General features: G+C 34.2%; 1 protein-coding gene across 1 annotated transcript in view; it reads left to right on the forward strand.

The window, feature by feature from the left end:
- LOC114053726 (putative Polycomb group protein ASXL3) overlaps positions 1-24,207 on the forward strand; it is a 205,001-nt gene that overhangs the window by 107,692 nt on the left and 73,102 nt on the right. The window contains exons 5-6 of the mRNA XM_027876859.1: positions 20,604-20,721; positions 21,713-21,832. Coding sequence (XP_027732660.1) covers positions 20,604-20,721; positions 21,713-21,832 — 238 coding nt within the window. The remainder of the gene's footprint in view (positions 1-20,603; positions 20,722-21,712; positions 21,833-24,207) is intronic.

Raw genomic sequence — 24,207 nt, forward strand, 5'->3', positions numbered from 1 at the left:
CATGAAGCCTGGGAAAGTGCCAAGAAGTTCCCATCCTCATTTCTACACTATCTACCTTTTAATTCTCCTCTCAATTAAAGCTGCTTTTTCTCAGGTACCATCATTTAAAGGGAAAAACAAACCTAAAGTCTCATTCAGTTGTTTCACTTTTTATCACTAGTATTGTAATTGTATTGTTCTCTACAAACTTCAGCTATAGTATAGGTTAAATATACTTCCTTGGGTTAACCTAGGAACTTACACCGCATTTATTACATTGAGTAAATTGGAAAGTGTGTTCTGTACTCCAAACTGACTTAACAAAAACAATTATAACACAATACTTTTGTAAGTTAGGGACTGTGCCGACATAAATATTGAGAAATGCAGATGTGAATAAAGAGAATTCTACTTATGTTTAGCATAGATAGTAGAATTGTAGATTGAATAGATAAATAGATTTAACAAAGGGGTGACTTTCATAGTCTTAAAGGATAAATTTAATAATCATAGGATCTAGCACTCTGTGTTCTTGTTCCTCATTTTCTGTATATACCTTGATTTGATTTAATATTTTAATTCTGTATTCTCATCATTCAGATGTTTAAGAGTTTTACAGAGTTATTCCAGTTTTAATATGGAACATATATATATAAATATATATATATATATGTATAAATACATTTCTAAAGTGGAGATAATGATACTACTTCTCAAGGTTGTTTTGAGAACATGTAAAATGCTTCACAAACATTAAAGGGCTATATAAATTCTAATATTGTTATTATTACTATTATTATAAGAACTTATATATGTTTATGTATATAATAAGCAAGATTTGTTCCATTTCTAAGTTATTCTTTGGTTGTTAGCTACATACCAATTATTTACTGAAAGCTTACTGACTACTGGCCCTGCCAGAGTTATAAATTCCTTTTTCTATTCGTTATTTATTTTATAACAAAGGAACAGCTTAGGTACTGGGAGAATCTAGCCCCAAATATACAACATGCATTTGTTTGATTAATAATCAGATACTTATTGAAAATTCATTTTAAAGAAAAGCTAGACTAGCAGAATTTTGCTTAGATTCTTGGTAATTGCCTAATTTCTTAAGTACTTGCTCTATGTTGAATTTGAAATTGCAGCACCCTCAGCAAATATGCCACCTTTAAAAAATTTTACGTAGCTATATGATTATGTTAAACATTAGCCAAATGTAATGGTCTATGTGTAAGACTCTTCCCAAAGTTCATATCAAGTCACCATATTAACAGTCCTTAGATATGGTCAAGACAGATAATTTATACCAAATTATTTTTTATAGTGAATAATGATATATTGAGGTTCTATGACCATAGGGTAATAGATTTAAATCAGGAAATGATCTTTCTTGGACAATTAATCTAACTCTTCATTTTACAATTTAGAAAACTGAGGTCCAAAGGAATTATAGGACCATAAATTTAAACCTGAAAGGTACTTAAGAAGTCAATGAGTCTAACCTCCTCATTTTAGAGATGAAAAATCTGAATCTCAGAGAGATTAAGTTTCTACATGAGGTCACACAACTAGTAAGTGTTAAGAGTTGGGGATTTGACCCCAGGTTTTCTTACCTCCAAGTTGTAGCACTCTACAGTTCAGTGACATTGGCATCCTTGATTACATCTCTTGTATAGGTGTTTTCACTGGTTGTCCCCCATAAATGAAATGATCTGCCTCCTCATTTCCATCTCTAGGTTTCTCTGGTTTCATTAATGTTCAGCTAAAGTCCTTTCTGTAGAAAGCCTTTCCTGATCTTCATTCTAGTGCCTTCAGTCTATCTTCTGCAGTAAACTAACTTGCCTACCGTTACACAAATAGTGAGTAAGAGAGGCAGGATTTGAAAATAGACCTTCTGACACCAAATCCAGTGCTGTTTACACTATACCACAGGATAATATATGTGATATGAATGACAGCCTGGAAGAAGAGAAACAAAAAGCAGTAACATTAAAAGAAAACATAATTGCCATACAATCAAAATATATTAATCTCAAAAATAGGATGTGTAGAGACAACATAAAGATTATAGGTTTCCCAAAAGAATATTGGTCAAAAACTCCAAACACTTTAATGCAATTAATAATACAAGTAATTTAGCCAAAACTTAACACCAAAAATAAAGTACCAATGAAAAGAATCTATAGATCAACACAAGGGAAAAAAAAAACCCAACAACTTATTTATCAAAGCTCAAGACATATAGTGGTTAAATTTAACAGTTCTAGTGATAAAAAATAAATTTTTGAAGCCACCAGGAGAAAGACCTTCTAATATAAATAAAAGGAAGTTCAAATGGCATTAAACTATTCTACACCCTCCAGAAACTGCAGAAGAGAATCGAATAATTGTGTTCCCCAGAGCAAAGTAAAACCTAAGGTGACCTGCCATGAAACTCTGAACCTAACCATTAGTGAAAAAAGATGGTTGCTCAGTAAACAAGAGTCATTTGAAACATTCCTAGAAAGAAAATGAGACTTGAAGAAATTACTTGCTTCTTTTGAGCTCGTCATTTCTTATAGCACTGTAGTATTCCATCATAATTATATACCACAACTTGTTCAGCCATTCCACAATTGATGGGCATCCCCTCAATTTCCAATTCTTTGTCACCACAAAAAGAGCTGCTATAAATATTTTTGTACATATAGGTCCTTTACCCCTTTTTTATTTATTGGGATATAATAGTATTATTGTGGGATGTAATAGTGGTATTGCTGGATCAAAGGGTATGCACAGTTTTATAGCCCTTTGGGCATAGTTCCAAATTGCTTGCCAGAATGATTGGATCAGATTAGAACTCCACTGATAGTGCATTCATGTCGAAGTTTTCCCACATCACCTCCAACATTTTTTTTCTTGTCACGTTAGCCAATCTGATAGGTGTGAGGTGGTACCTCAGAGTTGTTTTGATTAGTATTTCTCTAATCTTAGGGATTTAGAACATTTCTTCTGAGATAGCTTTGATTTTTTTCATCTTAAAACTGCGTTTTCATATCCTTTGACCATTTATCAGTTGGGGAATGGTTTGTACTCTTATAAATTTGACTCAGTTCTCTATATATTTGAGAAATGAGTCCTTTATCAGACAGTTTCTGTAAAGATTGTTTCCCAATTGTCTGCTTTCCTTCTAATCTTGGTTGCATTGGTTTTGTTTGTGCAAAAACTTTTTAACTTAATATAATCAAAATTATTCATTTTACATCTAGTAATGCTCACTGTCTCTTATTTGGACATACATTCTTCCCTTCTCCATAGATCTGACAGGTAAACTATTCCTTGCTCTCCTAATTTATTTATGGTATCACTTTTTATATCTAAAGCATGTGTCTATTTTGACCGTGTGTGTGTGTGTGTGTGTGTGTGTGTGTGTGTGTGTGTTAGATCGCTAGACACATGTATATATATACACACAAATACATATACAGATCTCTATGTATCTATCGATCTATCTCTTGGTATACGTTGTGAGATGTTGGTCTATTCATAGATTTTGCCAAAGTGCTTTCCAGTTTTCCAAGCAGTTTTTGTCAGATAGTTCTTATTCCAGAAGCTGATTTATTAGTCAGTACCAGATTGTTTTGATGATTACTGCTTTATAATACAGTTGAGATCCACTACTTGTTATATTCCTTCACAATTTTTTTCAGTGATTCTATTGATATTCTTGATCTCTTGTTCTTCCAGATGAATTTTGTTATTTTTTTTCTAGTTTTATAAAATAATATTTTGGTGGTTTGATTGGTAGGGCACTAAATAAGAAAATTTGTTTAGATAGACTTGTCATTTTTATTATATTGGTTCAGCCTACCATGATAAATTAATATTTCTCCAGTTGTTTAAACCTGACTTTATTTGTGTGATAAGTGTTGTGTAATTGTGTTCATATGGTTCTTGAGTTTGTCTTGGCAGGTAGACTCTCAAATATTTCGTATTATCTACAGTTATTTTAAATGGAATTTCTCTTTCTACCTCTTGCTGTTGGACTTTATTGATAATATGTAGAAATGCTGAGATTTCTGTGGGTTTATTTTATATTTTTCAAATTTGCTAAAAGTTGTTAATTATGTCAACTAATTTTTAGTTGATTTTCTAGGATTCTCCAAGTTTACCATTGTATCATCTGCAAAGAGTGATAATTTTGTTTCTTCATTATCTATTCTAATTCCTTCAATTTATTTTTCTTATCATTATTATAGCTACCATTTTTAGTATAATAGTAAATAATAATGGACATTTTGTTTAACCCCAGTCTTATTAGGAAAGCTTCTAGTTTATCCCCCTTCCAGATAATGCTTGCTGATGGTTTTAGATTGATACTACTTATCGTTTAAAGGAAACTTCCATTGATTCCTGTTGCTTTCTAGTGTTTTTATTAGGAATGAATGTTGCATTTTGTCAAAAACTTTTTCTTCATCTATTGAGATAATCATGTAGTTTTTATTGGTTTTGTTATTTATATGGTCAGTTATGCTGTTAGATTTCCTAATGGTAAACCAGGCCTGCATTCTTGGTATACATCTCACCTAGTTATAGTGTAAATTTTCATCCATTTCCTTAAATTGCTGGATTTATTGGCATATAATTGAGCAAAATAGCTCCTAATAATTGCTTTAATTTCATCTTCCTTGGTGGTTCATTTAACCCCTTTCATTTTTGATACTGGTAATTTGGTTTTCTTTTTTTTTTTTTCCTAATTATCCAGTGTTTTATCTCTTGATTTTTTTTTCATCCTAGTTTTATTAGTTCAATGGTTTTCTTAGTTTCAATTTTACTAATCTCTCCTTTGATTTTCATGAATCCCAATTTGGTATTTAATTGGGGATTTTTAATTTGTTCTTTTTCTAGTTTTTTTTTTATTTGCATGCCCAATCTATTGATCTGTTCTTTCTCTATTTTATTGACCTAAGTGTTTAGAGATATGAATTTTCCCCTAAGTACTACTTTGGCTGTACCCATAAATTTTGGTACGTTGTCTCATTGTTGTCATGCTCTTTAATGAAATTATTGATTATTTCTATGATTTGTTCTTTGACCTACTCATTGTTTAGGATTAGATTATTTAGTTTCCAATTTATTTTCAATCTATATTTACACATCCCTTTATTGAATGTAATTTTTATTGCATTATGATCTGAAAAAGCTGCATTTAATATTTCTGAAGCTTTTTGTTAATGAAGTTTTTATGTCCTAATACATGGGTCAATGTTTGTATAGGTGCTATGTACTGCTGAGAAAAAGTTATATTCCTTTCTGTTCCCATATGATTTTCTCCAGAGGTGTAGCTAACTTTTCTAAAATTTTATTCATTTCCCTAACTTATTTCTTTTCTTTCTTTCTTTTTTTTTTTAAGATTTATCTAGTACTGAAAGGGGCAAGTTGAGATCCCCTTACTAGTATGGTTTTACTATCTATTTCCTTCTGTAACTCAGTTAACCTTTCTTTTAAAAATTTGGGTGCTATATCATTTAGTGCATATATGTTTAGTATTGTTACCTCATTTTTATAGAACCTTTTAGCAAAATGTAGTTTCCCTGCTTACCTCTTTTTATTAGATTCATTTTTGCTTTTTGTTTGCTTGAGATCATGATTGCTGTCCCTGCCTTTTTTACTTCAGTTGAAACAATAGATTCTGCTCCATTCTCTTATCTTTACTCTGTGTGTGTCTCTCTGTTGCAAGTGTGTTTCATGTATACAACATATTTTAGGATTCTGGTTTTTAATCCACTCTGCTATCCGCTTCAGTTTTTATGGGTGAGTTTATCTCATTCACATTCACATTTATGATTCCTGTTTATTTCCCTTCATCCTGTTTTTCCCTTGTCTCTCTCTCTATGTCTCTCTCACTCTCTCCCCTTCTCTCCCTCTATCAATCTGTCCCTCCTCAAAAGTGTTTTACTTCAAACAACCACCTCCCTAATCAGCCCCACCCCCACCTTCTCTTATCCTATTCCTTGTATAGTAGGATATATTTCTATACCATACTTATTGTGTATGTTATTCCCCCTTTCAGCCCAATCTGATAACAGTAAGGTTCAAAGATTATCTGCCACCCCTCCACTCCCATCTTCCCCTCCTTGTAAATGCTCCTTTGTACCTGTTTATGTGAGATAATTTCCCCTGTTATATCTCTACCTTCTTCCTTTTACCAGTGTAATCATCTTCCTTATCCCTTAATTTTTTTTTGTATTATCCTATCATACTCAACTCACACCTGTGCTTTGTCCATGTATACTTCTACCTGACATAATAATGATGCACTTCTTAGGAGTTACAAGTATCATCTTCCCATGTTTAACCTTACTGAATCCCTTATTATTTCTCATTCCTATTTATCATTTTATGTTTCTCTTGAGTCTTGTGTTTGAAAGTCAGATTTTTCTATTCAGCTTTGGTTTCTTCATCAGGAATGCTTAAAAGTCTTCTGTTTCATTAAATAGCCATTTTCCATCTGAAAGATTAACTCAGTTTTTCTGGGTAGGTGATTCTTGTTTGTAATCCTAACTTCTTTGCCCTTTGGAATATCATATTTCAAGCCCTCCAGTCTTTTAATATAGAAGCTGCTATTCTTAATTGTTATTCTGACTGTGGCTCCATGATATTTGAATTATTTCTTTCTTGACTTCTTGTAACATTTTCTCCTTGACCTGGGAGATCTGGAATTTGGCTATAATATTCTTGGGAGTGTTGATTTTGTGATCTCTTTTAGTCAGTGATTGATGGATTCTTTCAATGTCTATTTTACCCTCTGGTTCTGGGATATCAGAGCAGCTTTTTTTTTTTTAACAGTTTCTTTAAATATGATGTTGACTAGTCTCTCCTCTTTAAAAATCATGGTTTTCAGGTAGTCCAATAATTTTAAAATTCTTTCTCTTTGATAGGATTTCAGGTCAGTTTTTCCATTGATACATTTCACATTTTCTTCTATATTTTCATTTTTTTTTTCATTTTGTTTTATTATTTCTTGATGTCTCTTGGAATCATTAGCTTCCACTTGCCAAATTCTAATTTTTAAGAAATTATTTTCTTCAGTGAGCTGTTGTACCTCCTTTTTCATCTGGCAAATTCTGCTTTTTGAGCAGTTCTTTTCTTCAGCTAATTTTTTAATCTCTTTCCATTTTGCAAATTTTGCTTTTTTTGTTCTGTTTTGTTTTTAGGCAATTGGGGTTACGTGACTTGCCCAGGGTCACACAGCTAGTAAGTGCCAAGTGTTTGGTCTGAGGTCAGATTTGAACTCAGGTCCTCCAGACTTCAAGGACAGTGCACTATCCACTGTGCTGCAAATTTTGCTTTTTAAGGAATTTTTCTCTTCACTAGATTTTTGTGCCTCTTAAATTATTTGGCCTATTCTGTTTTTATTTAAGGTGTTCTTTTCTTCAGTATTTTTTTTATACCTCCTTTACCAAGTTGTTGACTGTTTTCATGATTTTCTTGCATCACTTTCATTTCTTTTCCTAATTTTTCCTCTACCTCTCTTCTTTGATTTTCCAAATCTTTTTTGAGTTCTTTCAGGAATTCTTTTTGTACCTGAGACCAGTTTACATTTTTTTTAAAGTGTTGTGTGTAGCTATTTTGACATTGTTGTCTTTTTCTGAGCTTTTGTGCCTTCCCTATTATCATAGTAACTTTCTATAGTCAGGTTCTTTATTTTTTTCCTCATTTTTTTCAGACTGATTCTTGACTTTAAATTTAATGCTAAAATTGATCTCTGCTCCTGGGGTCGAGGGGATACTGTACTAAGCTTCAGGTTTTTCATGCTGCTGTTTTAAGAGCTAGCTGTTGGGGTCTGTAAATTTTCAATTCTTCTAAGATGTTATGATCTACAGAAAGGATCTACTCTTCTCACTTGTGCTTTGGTCTTTGAGCAACCATGAGTATTCTTTTCCATCCTGAAGTTCTGACCAGTGTCCATGTTCCTACTAGTGTTCCTCCCCACCCTGGGACTACAATTCTAAAATGCTTATAGGCAGTGCAGCAGAGTTCTGTTCCTGGTGCCAGCTGAAAGTTCCATATAATTTCCTTCTGACCAGTTGTCTGACCCCTTCCCATCTGTAGGCTGAGAGCTCTGGAAGCCTCCATAGCTGATTCAGTCAACACCCAGCCCCTTTTCCTCCTTCCCCCATCCCTCTACTGCCACTCCCCCCCCACCAACGTCTTGCTTCTGGCTTGCCTAGGCATGGCTTGTGCTATACTACACTTCATTCTTACCTCAGTGAGACCTTTTCTGCTGACCTTCTAAATTGTCTTGGGCTAGAAATTTGTTTCACTCTATCCTTTTGTTGGTTCTGCCACTCCAAAATTCATTTTGAGGTGTTATTTTAATGTTCTTTAGAGAAGAATTTTGGAGAACTCAGCCCTGCCATTTTTACTCCAACATCTTTGCTTCACCTGGGAATTGGTATTTCCAAGATAAAGGCACAATAGGAAAACGAGGACAGTGCAGGACACTAGCATAGAATCTAGAAGAAGGAATCCAGATAGATACCTTAGAATCTCTAATTCCATGAAGAATATAGAAAGTAAAGGATGAAATAAGAATGAGCCATTATTCAAAGACTGAAACTCTAAAATAGAAATAGAAAGTAAATAATGAAGACAATGAAGGAAAGAAATTCTTTTTAGAAAAAAAGGTGCAGAAAATAATATTTTAAAAATTAATAAAACAAGTTAACGGGATGGAGACAAATGGGAATTTTGTTTACTTATCTAAAAGGGAAAACAGGGAAAGAGTGAAACTCATACATAAAAGGGAAAAGGAACTAATAATGAAAACTCCCAAATTAGGGATAGGTTTTTAAACAAACTATGAAGTAGACTACTTACAGGGAGGAGAAGAAAGCTGATGGGAAGAGTTGCCTTAAAATAAATTAAGATAAAATAATTAAAGAGGTGTAGTGCTGTGTTTCCAGAAGAAATCCTGATTTGGCAGAAGAAGAAAACAACAACATCATCTGAGACAAATGGAGGAAAATATAATTCTGATTACTTTAAATGTGAATGGATTAAATAATCCAAAAAAGAAAAAAGAGTAACAGATTGAATAAGTATACAAAGCCTCACAATCTGTTGCTTCCAAGAAATAAATTTAAAAGACAAGGACTGACACAAAATAAAATTGAGGAGCTAGAATATGCAATATTATGTAATTAGTGAATTCAAAATAGTAGGCATTGCAATCTTACTGTCAGATATAGCAAAAACAAATGTTCAAAACATGAAAATGGATAATCACGCTACATTAGACTCAAAAGAACAATAGATGATAAACCAATGTCAAAATTAAATTTATATGCTTATCATAAATTTAAATGTTTTATCATATAGATTCATAAAAGAAACTTTAACTAAACTAGAAGAAAGTATAGATAGTAGCACATTATTGTGGGAGATTTCAGTGTCCCTCTGAGTTTTACATAAGTCTAACAGAAAGATAAACAAAATGTTAAATATAGAACTGAACAAATTTCTCACCAGATTAGTTTAAAAGACTTACGATGTCTAAATGGGACTGATATATTTCTGTGTGTGTGTGTGTGTGTGTGTGTGTGTGTGTGTATGTGTATATACGCACACATATCCACATCCATATATGTGTATGTACATATATATGTATCTCAGCAACACATATTGATTTCACAAAAAATGCTCTTTTATTAGGGTACAGAGATATTGCAAACAAATCTAAAAAGGCAGAAATAATAAAAATGCATTTACAGACCATAATACAATTAAAAGAGTAACCAGTTCAGAGAATAAATGCAAAAGACAGACTTAAATGGAAACTTAACAATGAAATCCTAAGTAGTGAATTGGCCCAGAAGCAAATCATAGAAAAAATGAGTAATTATTGTGAAAGAAAATGATAATATGAAAGAATATTCCAAAACCTCAGGGATTCAGCTAAAGGTGTTTTCAAGGAGAAAAGTCATATTCCTGCAAACATACATTAACAGTAGAAAATTATGTAATTAATGAGCTAAATACATATTTAGAAAACAGAAAATCAACAAACTAACTAAAAGTATTACAAAAGAGGCATTATCAAAATTAGAAAGAAATATATAAATTGTAAAGTAAGAAACTTTTGAAATGATGAACAAAACTAAAAACTGGTTATTTGAAAAGACCAATGGAATGAACAAATCTTTAATCAGTTTTATGAAAAATAGGACAGAAGATTAAATCAACAAAACAGCAAATGAGCAAGGTAAAATCATAAATCCGTAAGAAAGAAAAATAATTATCATAAAGTATTATGCTGTTGTGTGCTAATAAAACTAGGACCACAAAAGTATTAGAGGAATACTTTCAAAAATATAAACATTTAAATAAATATAGAAATGCTGAAAACCCAAATCTGAAACAGCTGAGGTTTTATTTCTTTCCCAGCAAAGTAGCAGAAGCTGACAGAAGATGGAAATAGGCACTGTTGGAGAGGTTGTGAGAAGATAGGCACACTAGTGCATTTTTGGTAGAGTTGTGAGTTATTGCAACCATTTTGGAAAGCAATTTGGAATTATGTGAATAAGGTGACCGAAATATCTATATCCTTTGACCCTGACGTTCCATTTCTAGTCTTATACCCCAAAGAGAACATTGATAAGTATACAGTCACTTTATACTTAATAATATTTGTAGCAACACTTTTTTGATAGGAAAAAAATTGGAGACAAAATAGATGCCCAAAGATTGGGTAATTCTTAAATAAATTATGTCACATGTAATAGAATATTACTGTACTATAAGAACTGAGGAGTATTATGAATACAGAGAAGCATGGAAAAATCTGCATGAACCAATGCAGTGAAATAAGCTGAGCCAAGAAAATCCTATACACAAGAACTATAATATTGTAAATGGAAAAAAATAACCACAAAAAACCCCAAAGTGAATGTTGCAAAGTTATAAAGAGCAAGCAGGTTTTGAAAGAAGGTACTCCTACCCACCCCCCCTTTTCAGGGATGAAAGTCTCACATGTGTTGTACATTGCACATATTTTCAGATTTATTCATTGTATTGATCAGTTTTGCTGATTTTTTACCTCTCTTTTCACAATTTTTTTAATGTGATGACATTTTGGGGGGAGTAGGGGAAACTATGGTGACCAAAAAAATCAATAAAAACTTTAAATATATATGCTGAATAATTGATAATTTAATGGGAGGTTTTTTTTTAAAGCATACATGAAGCAAATTTGCCAATATCTCAGGAATGACGTGATATTTGATTAATGCTTTCCCCCCCTTACTGTTACTACCTTAAAATTTTAGGTCTTAATACTTTTGAATATTAGAGCAAAAAATGAAAAAGGACTGAGCAAGACTGAATTTTATTATGATGGAAAATGACATGGTATTAAAACATAACCTTTCCTTTTCTCTGTTTCAGTTTATACGAAAGCCTTCATTATTTATTTAGGGTAATAGAACTTATAAAGTCACAGTTTCCTTTCTTTTATATGGCAGAGCAGATTCATTCTTGCTATTTTGCTATAACTTGTTATTTCTGACCAATACTATGAAATTTCAAAGGTTATGATGCGTAATAGTTTCTGAACATGGGCATTGACATTTAGACAACCAGTAAGAATGTGAAGTGCTGATAGTCTAATGCAGCCAGATGTTTAGTATGTATATATTTTAATTATTTAAGTTTTAACATTCACAGAATGTGATATTTTATTATATTAATGCATTATTCACATGCTGTTATATTGTTTTTCTATTAGTTCCCTAGCAAAATAAAATGGGCATTATTTCTTTATGATATAGATTTCAGGATCCTCCAACTTGCATGTTCTGTTTTTCTACTGTAGAACAGAAACAAAGATTGTTGTCCAGCTTTTGAATTTTCCAAGAAGCTCCTTGAATTAAAACTTTTGAGATATAATTTACTGATCTAGATAAAACTGCCCTGCCTTGTAAAGAGAATGTGGTAGCATGTCTATGAAAGTAACTCTCCTGACTACTTTTTCATAAATCTTACCTTTCAAGTTATGGTCAGATCTATTCGAAAGACTATGGAAGTATTTATTAAAATTTTGTAATCCTAATTGTCCATGTCTTACAAATTTGATACTTATCATAGAGTTGTTAAAATATGTATGTAATTTGAATAATAGAATATTTTACATCAGAAAAGCTGTAAGATTATGATCTTATAGTAGAATCAATTTATATTTGTTCTCAATTTGTTTAAGCTTGGGATTTCATTTCTTTCAGGTTTTTAACTGTGTTGAAATTCTTTCATGGTGTTTTTCATCAGGATATATTTTTGTGTAAAGCCCAAAGAAAATCGAACAGGTTTTATACATCTCTCACCAGAAATTAAATATGAACTTCGTACAGTGCAATTTGACTTATACTTTTATGACATATTTTTGTTATATTTCTGGACATGTAATACAATATAATAAATATAATAATTTTTGTTATCATGATGATGTACTATACTTCCTTAAAGAGAATTCACGGACCTTTAAAATTTTTGTTTTTAAGTATTCCTGTGACTGAATAGCATTAGCCTGGTTTGCAATTTTACTATCCACTCAGTCATAGTGACAAATTGCAATATGTCATATAAATCAAGCTTCTGTTGCCCAGCCAGCTTACCATGTGAGTTTTAATAGGATTTAACACCTTCAATCTAAGTCTCTACCTGAATTGTTGCCCGGTAATAGCTTCAAGATACATTGTTATCTTGTGAACAATTCTTGAACATTTTAGTGCTTCCCAAGTGAGGGATTTTAGTCCTGTCTTCCAGTGAATACATTTTTTATAGGGGTATGTGTGTGAGTGTGTGTGTGTGTGCGTGCATGTGTGCATACATGTCAGTGTCATTGTGTCTGTATTTATGTGTGTGTTTATGTTCCTATCTGGATGTGAATGTTTATATTCTATAGAGAAAAGGCTTATTCCTAGTGATCCAGGATTTGTGATATAGGGAAAACATAATAGTACACTTTTTCTTTATCATAACCAGTCAGTATGGACTCCAATCCCATGGCCTGATATCTTTCCAAAATAAACACGAACTGTAGCCCTGATTTCATATTTACCTTTCCTGGAAAGTAATTACTTTAAACTTGGAAGAAGTTAAAACAGACACAGTTTATGTCTTTATACTCTTTCTAACTTTGTCGTTCCTTTTCCATAGCACAGGAGCGTCATGTGTGTCTACCTCTTGTCCTTCATTCTTGCTACATGATCAGCATGCTGCCTTTTCAACATTCCAGATGTCTTTGATACGGTTTTTGCACCTCCTGGTATTTAATTCTCTCCTAGTAATGTACAAGTGTCTTTCAGTTGCTCTGTGATCAGTTTGCAACTTTAATTCTTTATGGACTGCTGTATTCCATGATTCATAGCTATAGTATATAGCAGCACCAGAAATAATTGCTGATTGTAGGGTCATCGGATCATAGATCTAGAATGAAGGGATCTTAGAGGACAGTGAGTCCAACCTCTTCATTTTAGAGATGAAGGAAGTGAGTCACAGAGAAACTTGCCCAGGGCCATAGAGCTAGTAAATTATCTGAGATGGGATTTGAACTCAGGTCTTCCTTGCTTGGAGCCCACTGCTCTCTTTACTGTGTCATGCTGCCTCTGTTTCTTAGAAACAATATTGGGGTTATTAAAAGTACTACACAGTTTTCCGAATGCAATGTAATGCCCTCTTCCTTCAAGTCTTGTCCATCAGTAGACAAAATATGTCCAACATAGATGAACTGATAGATCAGCTCGAAAGGTTGTCCAATCAACTGTATATCAGAGTCTGTATACTAAGTATTCTTCATCCATTTGGTTTTTCTTGTGTGCATAGATGGGCTGGACTTTTTCAAATTATTATTAAGTTTCATTTAAGAGTCTGTACTGTTCCAAGGCTCTTTCCAAATAGCATAGTAATAATGCCATCTGTAAACAGGAGCATATGGAGTACCTCACAGTCTGTGGGGAAACCTTATTTCATTTGTACTCAGTGTTAGACAAGTTCCAAGACAATGCTAAACACTTTAGATAAGCATGTCTCATTAGCTATTAATCAGAGGATATGAACAAAGTCCTTTCTATTGTTAACATCTTTTGAGAAATTTTGTATAATTTGAATTTATATATGGGAGATAGGTTGTTAGAGGAGATTCTTTCATTGAATATCCATTTTTTCCCCTGAACGATTATACTCAATTTCGCTGGGTAGGTGATTCTTAGTTATAATCCTCTCAACTTTGATCTCTGGAATATCATATTTCGAGCTCTTTGGTCCCTTAATGTAGAAGCTGCTAAAATCTTGTGTTTCCACAATACTTGAATTATTTCTTTCTGGTTGCTTGCAATATTTTCTCCTTGACCTGGGAAGTCTGGAATTTGGCTACAATTTTCCTAGGTGTTTTCCTTTGGGTGATCTCTTTCAGGAGATGATTGGTAGATTCTTTCAATTTTTATTTTACCCTCTGCTTCCAGAATTTCAGGGTAGTTTTCCTTGATAATTTCTTGAAAGATGATGTCTAGGCTCTTTTTTTTTTATATCATAGCTTTCAGATAGTTCAGTAGTTTTTAAATGATCTCTTCTGGATCTGTTTTCCAGGTCAGTTGTTTTTCCAATGAGATAGTTCACACTGTCTTCTATTTTTTCATTATTTTGGTTTTGTTTTACAATGTCTTGCTCATAAAGTCACTAGTTTCCATTTGCTCCATTCTAATTTTTATTGAAGTATTTCCTTCATTAAGCTTTTGGACTTCCTGTTCATTTGGCCAATTCTGTTTTTGAAGGCATTCTTCTCCTCATTGGGTCCTTATTTGTACCTCTTTTGCCATTTGGGTTAGGCTATTTTTTAAGGTGTTATTTTCTTCAATTTTTTTTGGGTCTCCTTTAGCAAGCTGTTGACTTGTTTTTCGTGATTTTCTTGCATCACTCTCATTTCTCTTCCCAGTTTTTCCTCTACTTCTCTTACTTGCTTCTCAAACTCCTTTTTGAGCTCTTCCATAGCCTGGGACCAATTCATATTTATTTTTCTTGCAGGCTTTGGATGTGGGAGCTTTGACTTTGTTGTCTTCTTCTGGTTGTATGTTTTGATCTTCTTTGTTCCAAAGAAAAATTCTGTGGTCTGACTTTTTTGCACAGTTTGCTCATGTTCTTAGCCAATTACTTGAGTTTTAACTCTGTGTTAAGGTAAGGGTCTGCTTCCAGTGTGGAGAATGTACTGTCTCAAGCCACAGGGGTTTTGTGCAGCTGTTTTCAGAGATACTTCTAGGGACCTATAAATTTTCAGTTCTGGCAAGGTGTTTACTCCTTTCCTGGCCTGTGTTCTGGTCTGTGAGTGACCACAAACACTCTTTTCTGCCTTGGAACTGTGAGGAAGATTCCCTTTCCACCACCACTAGGAGCTCCACCATGCCAGCGCTCCTCTTGACCCAGATCCAAGCACAGGCAAAGCAAGGGAATCCTGTCTCAACACCAGCAAAGAAACCCCTGCAGTCCCCCACTCAATTTCCCCTCCGTGTGTGGTTTGAGAGCTCCAGAAGCAGCCACTGCCCTGGGGCTGGGACCAAGCTCCTCTCTCACCAGGGTCCAACAGACTTTTCCTACTGACCTTCTAAGTTGTCTTTGGAGTTTGTGGGTTGAGAAACCTCCACAGCTGCCCACGATTCAGATGCCTGAGGCCTGCTCCAGATTCACTGAGGCCTGGTCTTTGCCTGAGTGGCACATACTGAACTGTGCTCCTCTCCCAGCCTGGCGCAATAGACCTTTCCAATCAACCATCCAAGTTGTCTCAGGCTGGAAATTTGTTTCACTCTGTCTTTTTGTGGGCTCTGCTACTCTAGAATTTGTTTAGAGCCATTTTTTACAGGTATTTGGAGGGGTTTGGGAGAGAACTCAAGCACATTACTGCTTTTACTCTGCCATCTTGGCTTCGCCCTCAAGGAGACTCTTTAAAGCAGCAGTTTGCTCCACTGAATTTCAAAGCCTCTTTTAGTCAATTCAACTAAAGGAACATTGGTTAAGTATCTATTATGTATTCGACACCATGGTAGACATTGGGTACATAAAAACAGAACTGAAAAATAATCTGTACTCTCAGGGAGTTGTGGGAGAACAAGATAACATAGAAACAGGTAAATACAAGGTCATTTGAGGAAGGAGAGACCAAGGGGGCAGCCAGGTGGCGCAGTGGATAGAGCACCGGCCCTGGAGTCAGGAGGACCTGAGTTCAAATCCAGCCTCAGACACTTAACACTTAATAGCTGTGGGACCTTGGGCAAGTCACTTAACCCCATTGCCTAGCCAAAAAAGAAAAAGAGGAAGGAGAGACCATGAAAACTAGGTGAATTAATACAGTTTTCTCATTGAAAATGGCAATTAAGCTGAGCCTTACTGGAAGGCAAAAACTCTTTAAGAGATGAAGTTAAGTAAATAATTATTTCCATTGTAACAGGAACAAGGTGTAATCACAGATAGACTCTTAGGTAGTACCTCACACCTTGGGGTCCTCTTTCTGTCACAAAAACGGTTTACATAAAGTCAGTCAGTCAGTAAAAATTTGATAAATGCCTATTATGTGCAAAGCAGTGTGCGAAACCTGGAGATATAAAAAGAGGCAAAAGATGGTCCCTGCCCTCAGGAAGTTAGATTTTAATGAGGGAAACAAAAAACAAACATGCTGTGTACAAACAAGCTAGATATAATATAAATAAGAAATGATTAACATAGGGAAGGCACTAGAATTAAGAGGGATTGTGAAAGGCTTTATGGAGAAGACAGAATTTTAGTTGGGACTTAAATGTGGGCAGGAAAGTTAACAGAGAGGAGAGAGAGCATCCCCAGCATGGAGGACAGCCAGAAAATGACCAGAGCTGAGTGAGTGTCTTGTTTGTGAAACAGCAAAGAGGCCAGTGTTAGTAGATGGGGAAATACAAGGCAGAAGTAAGGTGTAAGAAGACCAGAAAGATAGTTAGGAATGGGAGGTGGGATATGAAGAGCTTTGAATGCTAAATGGAGGATTTTGCATTTGATCCTGGAGGACATAGGAAGCCAGTGGATTTTGTTGAATAAAAGGTGACATGGTTGTACCTCCACTGCAGGAAAGTCACTTTGGAGGGTGAAAGATGGGTTGTAGTGGGGAAAAATATGAAGCAGCATATTGTAATAGCCCCAGTGTGAGGTGATGAGGACCTGCACCAGAGTGGTAGCTGTGTTAGAGTAGCGAAGGAGTCATATTAGAGAGATGTTATGAAGATGAAATTGACAGACCTTGGCAACAGATTATATATGGAAGATGAGAGACAGTGAGATAACACCTAGACAGTGAACCTAAGAGACTGGGTAGACAGTGTTGCCATCTCCAGTAATAGGGAAGTTAGGACAGGAAAGAATTTAGAGGGAACAATAATGAGTTCTATTTTGGATATATTGAGTTTAAGGTATCTATTGAAAATCAGTTCTGAAAGAAAAATCCTGTTCCTCATTAAAATTGGATTAGTACCTTCTCTGGATTTCCTCCCATTTATCCTATTTTTTTTTTGTACATACCTGTTTGCATATTGTCTCTTCATTAGACTGTGAGCTTCTTAAGATTGAGGGTTTTTTTTTTGTTTTTTTTTGTTTTTGCCTTTTTTTGTATCCCTAACACTTAGCGCACAATGCCTGAACATGGTATGTGCTTAATAATCAATATACATTTATTAACTGCCTACTTACTATTTACTAAGCATGGTGGTAAATGGTGGGAGACCATTGAGAAGAAGACAATCCATACCCACAAGGACCATATAATCTTATAATCTAAAAATTTTCGAAGAAGTTGATACAGTGCAGAGATAACCAAAAAATGGAAAGAGTATTAGAGAGGTTATAGGAAGCTTAGAAATCAGTCTAACTTCTGGATGACAATTTGGAATGATATGAGAAAAGTCACTAAACTGTTCATACACTTTAACCTAGTTGTTCCACTATTACCACTTTTTCATGACAGCAAAAATACAAAGTAGGTGCCCCTGGATAGGGGAGTGACTGAATAAACTGGGGTACATTGATGTAATGGAATATTATTGCGCAGTAATAACTAACAGATATGAGGAATTTAAAGAAAAAAAATGGAACGACATATAAATTTATGCAGAGTAAAGTAGAACCAGGAGAACAACATACACATAATAACTACAGTAATGTAAGTTATAAATCATCATCTAACAGTACAGATAATGAAACATACCTCCTTTCTCTCAGGAGAGTGGTGGTTAGCTCTAGGGACAGAATGTTGTTCCCCCCCCCAAAAAAATATATATACATATATATATATATATACACAGAGAGAGAGAGAGAGAGAGTCAGAAACAGTTGCTGTTAGGCCCTAATATGTTTTTTTGTTTGTTTTGTTATTGTTTAATGTTGTGAGGTGTCGGGGGCATATTTGAAATACTTTGATGTAAAAACAGAAAAATCAATCTACTTTTATTTTTACAGGAATAGTAAGTAAAGAAGTAGATGTAATGAATGTAGATCCCCATTCCCCCCCCCCGCCCACCCCTCTCAGTTTGGCTTAAAGGCAATCCTCTTAAACTCTGGAGTTGCAGAGAAGGTGCCAACCAGGATTTTTAGAGGGTTTCCTCACTTGAGATTCTCCTATGGCAATAAAATTGCAAGTCTGCTTGTCTTCCCTATCCTTGGCTGTGACTTCAGTGTATGTGTGTGTGTGTGTGTGTGTGTGTGTGGAGAGAGACTATTATTTTATATACTATATATTATATATTATTTTATCTACCTGGGCTGTTTAGCTACAGTCCTGAACTGAGTTATAGGAAGTTGTACTAAATAATTACCTCTTAAGGTTTTTGATACTTTATGTTAACAATTGATGAATTAATGTCTGTAAAGTCCTTTGAACTCTTCAGAGATTGCTACTAAAGTGATAAATTTGTTGTCAAGTCCCTTGAGAGCAGAGACCTCTCATATTAGCATCAGCTAGGAGAGGAAGAACTGAATTCAAATACTGCCTTGAACATTCACTGGCTATGTGACCCTAGGCAGTTCACTAAACTAAGAGCCTCAATATCCTTATCTATAAAAAGGAAGTAATAATAGCAACTCACTTCACAAAGTTATTGTGAGTACCAAATGAGAATGATATATGCTGTATTTTGCAAAACTTAAGAAGTTCTATAAAATTTGTTGTTACTTCTTTTACTCTTTTATTACATAAAGGAAGGAAGAAAGGAAGGAAACAAGCCTTTATTAAGTGCCTACTACATTCTATGCTTTGTGTTAAGTGCTTTACAAATACTTTTTCATTTGATCTTCACTATAAAAGAGTCTTCAGTACAAAATGAGGAATGATGCTTGAATGATGGTTCCCTTTGTTCTTGTTATCACCACCTTCATTTGGAATGCCCTTTCTACAGCTTTCATTTTCTCAAATTCTTTCAAAGCTCATCTCATTTTTCAGTTCCTTAATTACTTGAGTAACTAAATCTTATGATCTTCTAAGAGCCTTTTAGGTACAACTAATTGGAGTACCTTTTCCAAATAAGATTGCATTGTCTTTGACTGCAAAGAAATAGGCAAGTCAGTGATGTGTTTGAAGTGAAGTCTGTCCACACATGGTAGAAGAACATTAAATAGGTCACAGAAATGTTATAGAATTAATAGGAATTAAACAGACACAGAAAAAGCAAAGTCAAAGGCTCAGGCAGTTCGTGACAAGCTTTCTACCCTTTTGAGGACTTTTAGTAGCCCCATACATATCTCTGAGCTTAGTGCTCCTGCTTTCAGGCTTTTTCTATCAAAGATAATTTTCTTTGTAAAATGATCAGTCAGGACTCTATATTTTAAAACTTTTTAATACCTTTTATTGTGTTATCACTGTGGTTGATTCATTTGTGAAACTTAAAGCAGTCCCATTTGGAGAGATTTATTCTCATATCATTTTTTTTTCCTCCGGATTTGCCGGAACACCATCATGTTCGTGTTCTGAAGGTTAATGCCTAAAGTCAGTCAGACAGAAGCCAAGTGCTGCAAGGTTTCCAAGATTAGGACTGATTCCCTTCACAGAAATAAATGATTCCTGCCATGTTCAGTGATTTCGTGCAGCACTCCACACGGCTGAGTGAGTGCCTCAGTACTGTAGTCCTTACATGCTGTACATACTGATGACACTCTGTGTTAACTTGATTGACTGAGCAGTATACTAGAGAGGACGCACCTGCAAGACAAGTGCAGGCACATATATTTTTATCCTGGTTTCGAAACATTTATTTTACATTTATTTTACTCGGAAGTCATAGTTTCAAATTCCAGGGGTCCTCATGTTGTGCTGCAAAGGTAGACCAAACCTTTAAGTGTTGCTTTGTTGTCAGAATTGCTTTGAAAATGATCTAAGGCTCGTCCCCTTTTCCCAGAGCCTGATTTTATGCTTTTGAAGAAAATGACATGAAGGTGACTATTAGCAAGCTTGACAAATTAGTGACTGTGTAAAATTTGGATCTCTTAAGAGATTTCATTTAATGATACTCAGATGCCTCATTTAATTCACTTAAAAGAAATAATTTTGGTTATATTTTTATGTTGTGTTTTATTATCATGTTTTATAGGCTTTGAGACAGCAGCAGAAAAGAAGAAATGGAGTCTCAATGATGGTAAACAAGACTGTTCCTCGTGTTGTTTTGACACCATTAAAGGTGTCTGATGAGCAGTCGGATTCACCTTCAGGTAAAATAGCTAAATGATTGTATGCTAGACCAGTTCTCACAGAATATTCCTTAGTGATAAATGGCATATGCAATCTGGAATTGCTGGAAATCAGTGGGTACTATTTCTACTTGGAGGTTTGGTTTAATTTTTTTTAATCCCTTATGCTGATCAAGCAACTCAAACTAGTTGTACTGACCCCTTCTTTTAAAAATTAGGTACAGATAGTACATAATAAATGAAAGTAGCAGCAGGTCCAAGAGAATGTGAAATGGTGCTGGTAGTTTCTTTTAAATTTTTTTTTCCTGATCATTTCGATGTTGAACTTTAATAGTGGACCATGTACTAATGTGTAATGTTATCAAAAGCAGCTCTTTTGTGGGTATGAATTTGTGTGTAAGTCTCCTGTTGCAAAACCAGAGATCCTTTTAGTTTTTTTTTTCTGACACTATTTCTTTTTAACACTGTGCAACTCTTTGCTTTTGCTTTATAGTTGATTTGTTTATTTAAAAAATCTTTAGTGTTGTAATTGTGTTTATTATATACTGACATTTGTATTTTTCAGAAACACCTTATTGCAAAAGTCATTTGGAAAGATCTCTTCACTTCTCTTCTCTTCTTTTCTCTCTCTCTTTCTCTTTCCCCCTCTCCCCTCAGCAGTACTTGAAAATACTATATCATAATGTTTAAAGCTTATTTATGTTTTTTTTTTAAAAAGTGCTTTCTTGGGACTCATCCTCAAGCTATAAGATTAGTGAATTTACCATTTGGCTACACTTATTAGGCCACCTTTTTTTCTCCTTAATTGATTTACTTTGCTGTTATATTTATTACCTGTAGAGTTAGAAGAATCAGATTATGACCAAAGAAGATAGTATCTCTTAGCAAAGACAAAGGAGATAATACTCTTGGGCTGTTTGTTTGTTTTTTTTTTTTTTTAAATCTAATCTTTCCTTTTAAAAAGGAAAACAAGAAAGAGTTCAACAGTTGTATAACTGTTTTCTTTTTTTAGGATCTGAGTCTAAAAATGGTGAAGCTGACAGTTCAGATAAAGAAATGAAACATGGGCAAAAATCTCCCACTGGAAAACAAACAAGTCAGCACTTAAAACGATTGAAAAAGTCTGGTTTAGGTGAGTATACCACTGGTCTATTTATGGTCCCTTACATTTCTTATCTTATTGAATAATTTTGTAGACTATCCATAAATAATTCTTAAAATACTTAATTCAACCAAGCTGAGCAAAATTCTTACAGGGTATCTAAAACAAAATCTTTAAGTTACATTGGAGAAGGGAAAAACTTATTTAAGTGATCTATATATATTAAGTTTTCTATACTTGTGAATGATAGTTCTCTTTGAGTCTAAAATTAATGGATAAAATAGGTTCTAAAGATAGTTTCATAATGGCATTCATTAAAGTAATCTCTTCTTCCAAATACTGATTTCATTAGTGAGGAAGATTTTGTTGCATTTGAGTTTTCATTTGTTTGAAATGCAGTGTTACTTGGAAGTGAACTTTCAGGAATTAATCTTGGAGCTGCACATTGTGATATAGAGTTCTGTGTTAAAATTGGTGCCTAGCTACAGTGTCTTTCTCAAGCTATTCTGCATTAGTTGCTTGACAAATAGTTTCAAATTTTTGAGAAATCCATGAATTGTAGGGTCTGTGGGATCTTGCAGATTAGCATTGTTATTTTATTAATTGTTCCTTCATCACAGTTTTTCAGCTGGAACCCAACGTGTGGTATTTGGAAGAAAAGAAAAAAAGATTCAATGAAATTATATTATGTTATGCTATGCTGCATCATATCATGCCATGACATATCATGTCATGTTATGTTATGTCATGTCATGTCATATTATGTTATTAATTTATTTTTCTAAAAAAACCTGAGTCTTCCTTTTTCTCCCACAAGCCTCGATCCTACTTTGGTTGACACAGGAGTTATGACCTGCTATGTTTCCAACCTGAGTTGGTTTGCCCCTCCTTAGACAACCTGGTGGCCTCCTTTCCCCTGTATTAATTCTGAGCTTAGTGCAAACACCCAATCATCTTAGCCCACTGCAGCTTGGAACTTAGTGCTCAAGAGGTCCATTGGTCTTAACCTCTTTGATAATAGAGATTACAGGCACATGCCACCATGCCCAGCTATTTATTTTAATAAGACAGGAACAAAATGCTTTCTGAACTGCACATTGTAATCCTAGTCCTTTTCTTGTCTTGCTGGATGAACCAAATCAAGTGGCCAATTTCTTTCTTAGTGTTTTCATCTCTAAGAAAAAAAAAAGGTGTCTTAATACTTACTTGGGTCACTGTAGTATCCTGTTGAATTAATGAACAAAATACATATTATTTAAAGACTACATATTTAGTGACCTGAATTATTTCTGACTTTACCACTTACTTTCTGGATTATTTAAAACTATTTTTAGTGTTAAAATCTAGCCACATATAAAAATAGAAGTGGTTGTCTTTAACCAGAGAGAACCTTTGAAAGATCTTTGAGATCCACAAATGAACAAAACTGTCAAAGTAAAGGTTGTTTTTTGTTTTAAAACACTTTAAACATAAGATATTAGATTTAGCTTCATAGTCAAATATGCATGCTTAGGGATGCTTAAGTACTTTCTTATCACCAGGCTCCAAAGCAGAAAACAAATTGAAAAATGATGTTATATATAAATATTCCTAATGGAGAAAACTACCAACTTCATAAGATCATAGAATTAGAACTAGAAATGGACCTCAGAAGTCATCTTATCCAACACCCCAGTCTTACAGATGAAGAAACTGAGGTCCAGAGAAGTTAAGTAATTTCTCCAAGTTCAGCCAATATAGAGGAGTTATAGGTATAAAAGCCTTCACCTGAGAATGCTTTGTTGTCAGTTCTAGAGAGTAACAATTACACATATTCCAGAGAAGGCTAAATGCCTTATAGTGATTATTAGAAAGGAATTCAAGGGACAAACGAGAGTCTTATCTCAGATTGGGATCCACATGTTTATTTTATAAAATCAGACTACAGGATTAGGTGTCTCAGTGTATTGGGGATAACATCAAAAATACTTGAACTGGGCAATCAATAATTGCGGATTTTTAAACTCTGTACTTTGGAAAGTCATGTACCAGAAAACATATTTGGAGTATTCTTGGTGATGTTTAGTAACAATCTACCTGAAGACAGCTAGGATATTTTACCATCCTTCATTAAGGAAAGCCTATACTTCCACTGAAGACAGCAATTTATTTGGGAAAAAAACAATCTAGAAATTTTAGTGGACTGCAAGATTAATACAGCTAATATGATCTTGGGCTGCATTAAAGGGAAGCATAGCTTTCAAGAATAATGAGATAGATAATCCTGCTCTGTTCTTACCTGTTTGGAATACATGTGGAATATTAAGTTTGTTTTTTGGTATTACACATTTATAAACTGGAGAGTGAGCGTTCAGAGGATGGCAGCTAACCTGGAGAAGGGCTTTTACATGCTGCATGAGACTTGG

This window comes from Vombatus ursinus, unplaced genomic scaffold (genome assembly GCF_900497805.2).
Source record: "Vombatus ursinus unplaced genomic scaffold, bare-nosed wombat genome assembly UNPS02014812.1, whole genome shotgun sequence".
NCBI classification, from domain to species: Eukaryota; Metazoa; Chordata; class Mammalia; order Diprotodontia; family Vombatidae; genus Vombatus; species Vombatus ursinus.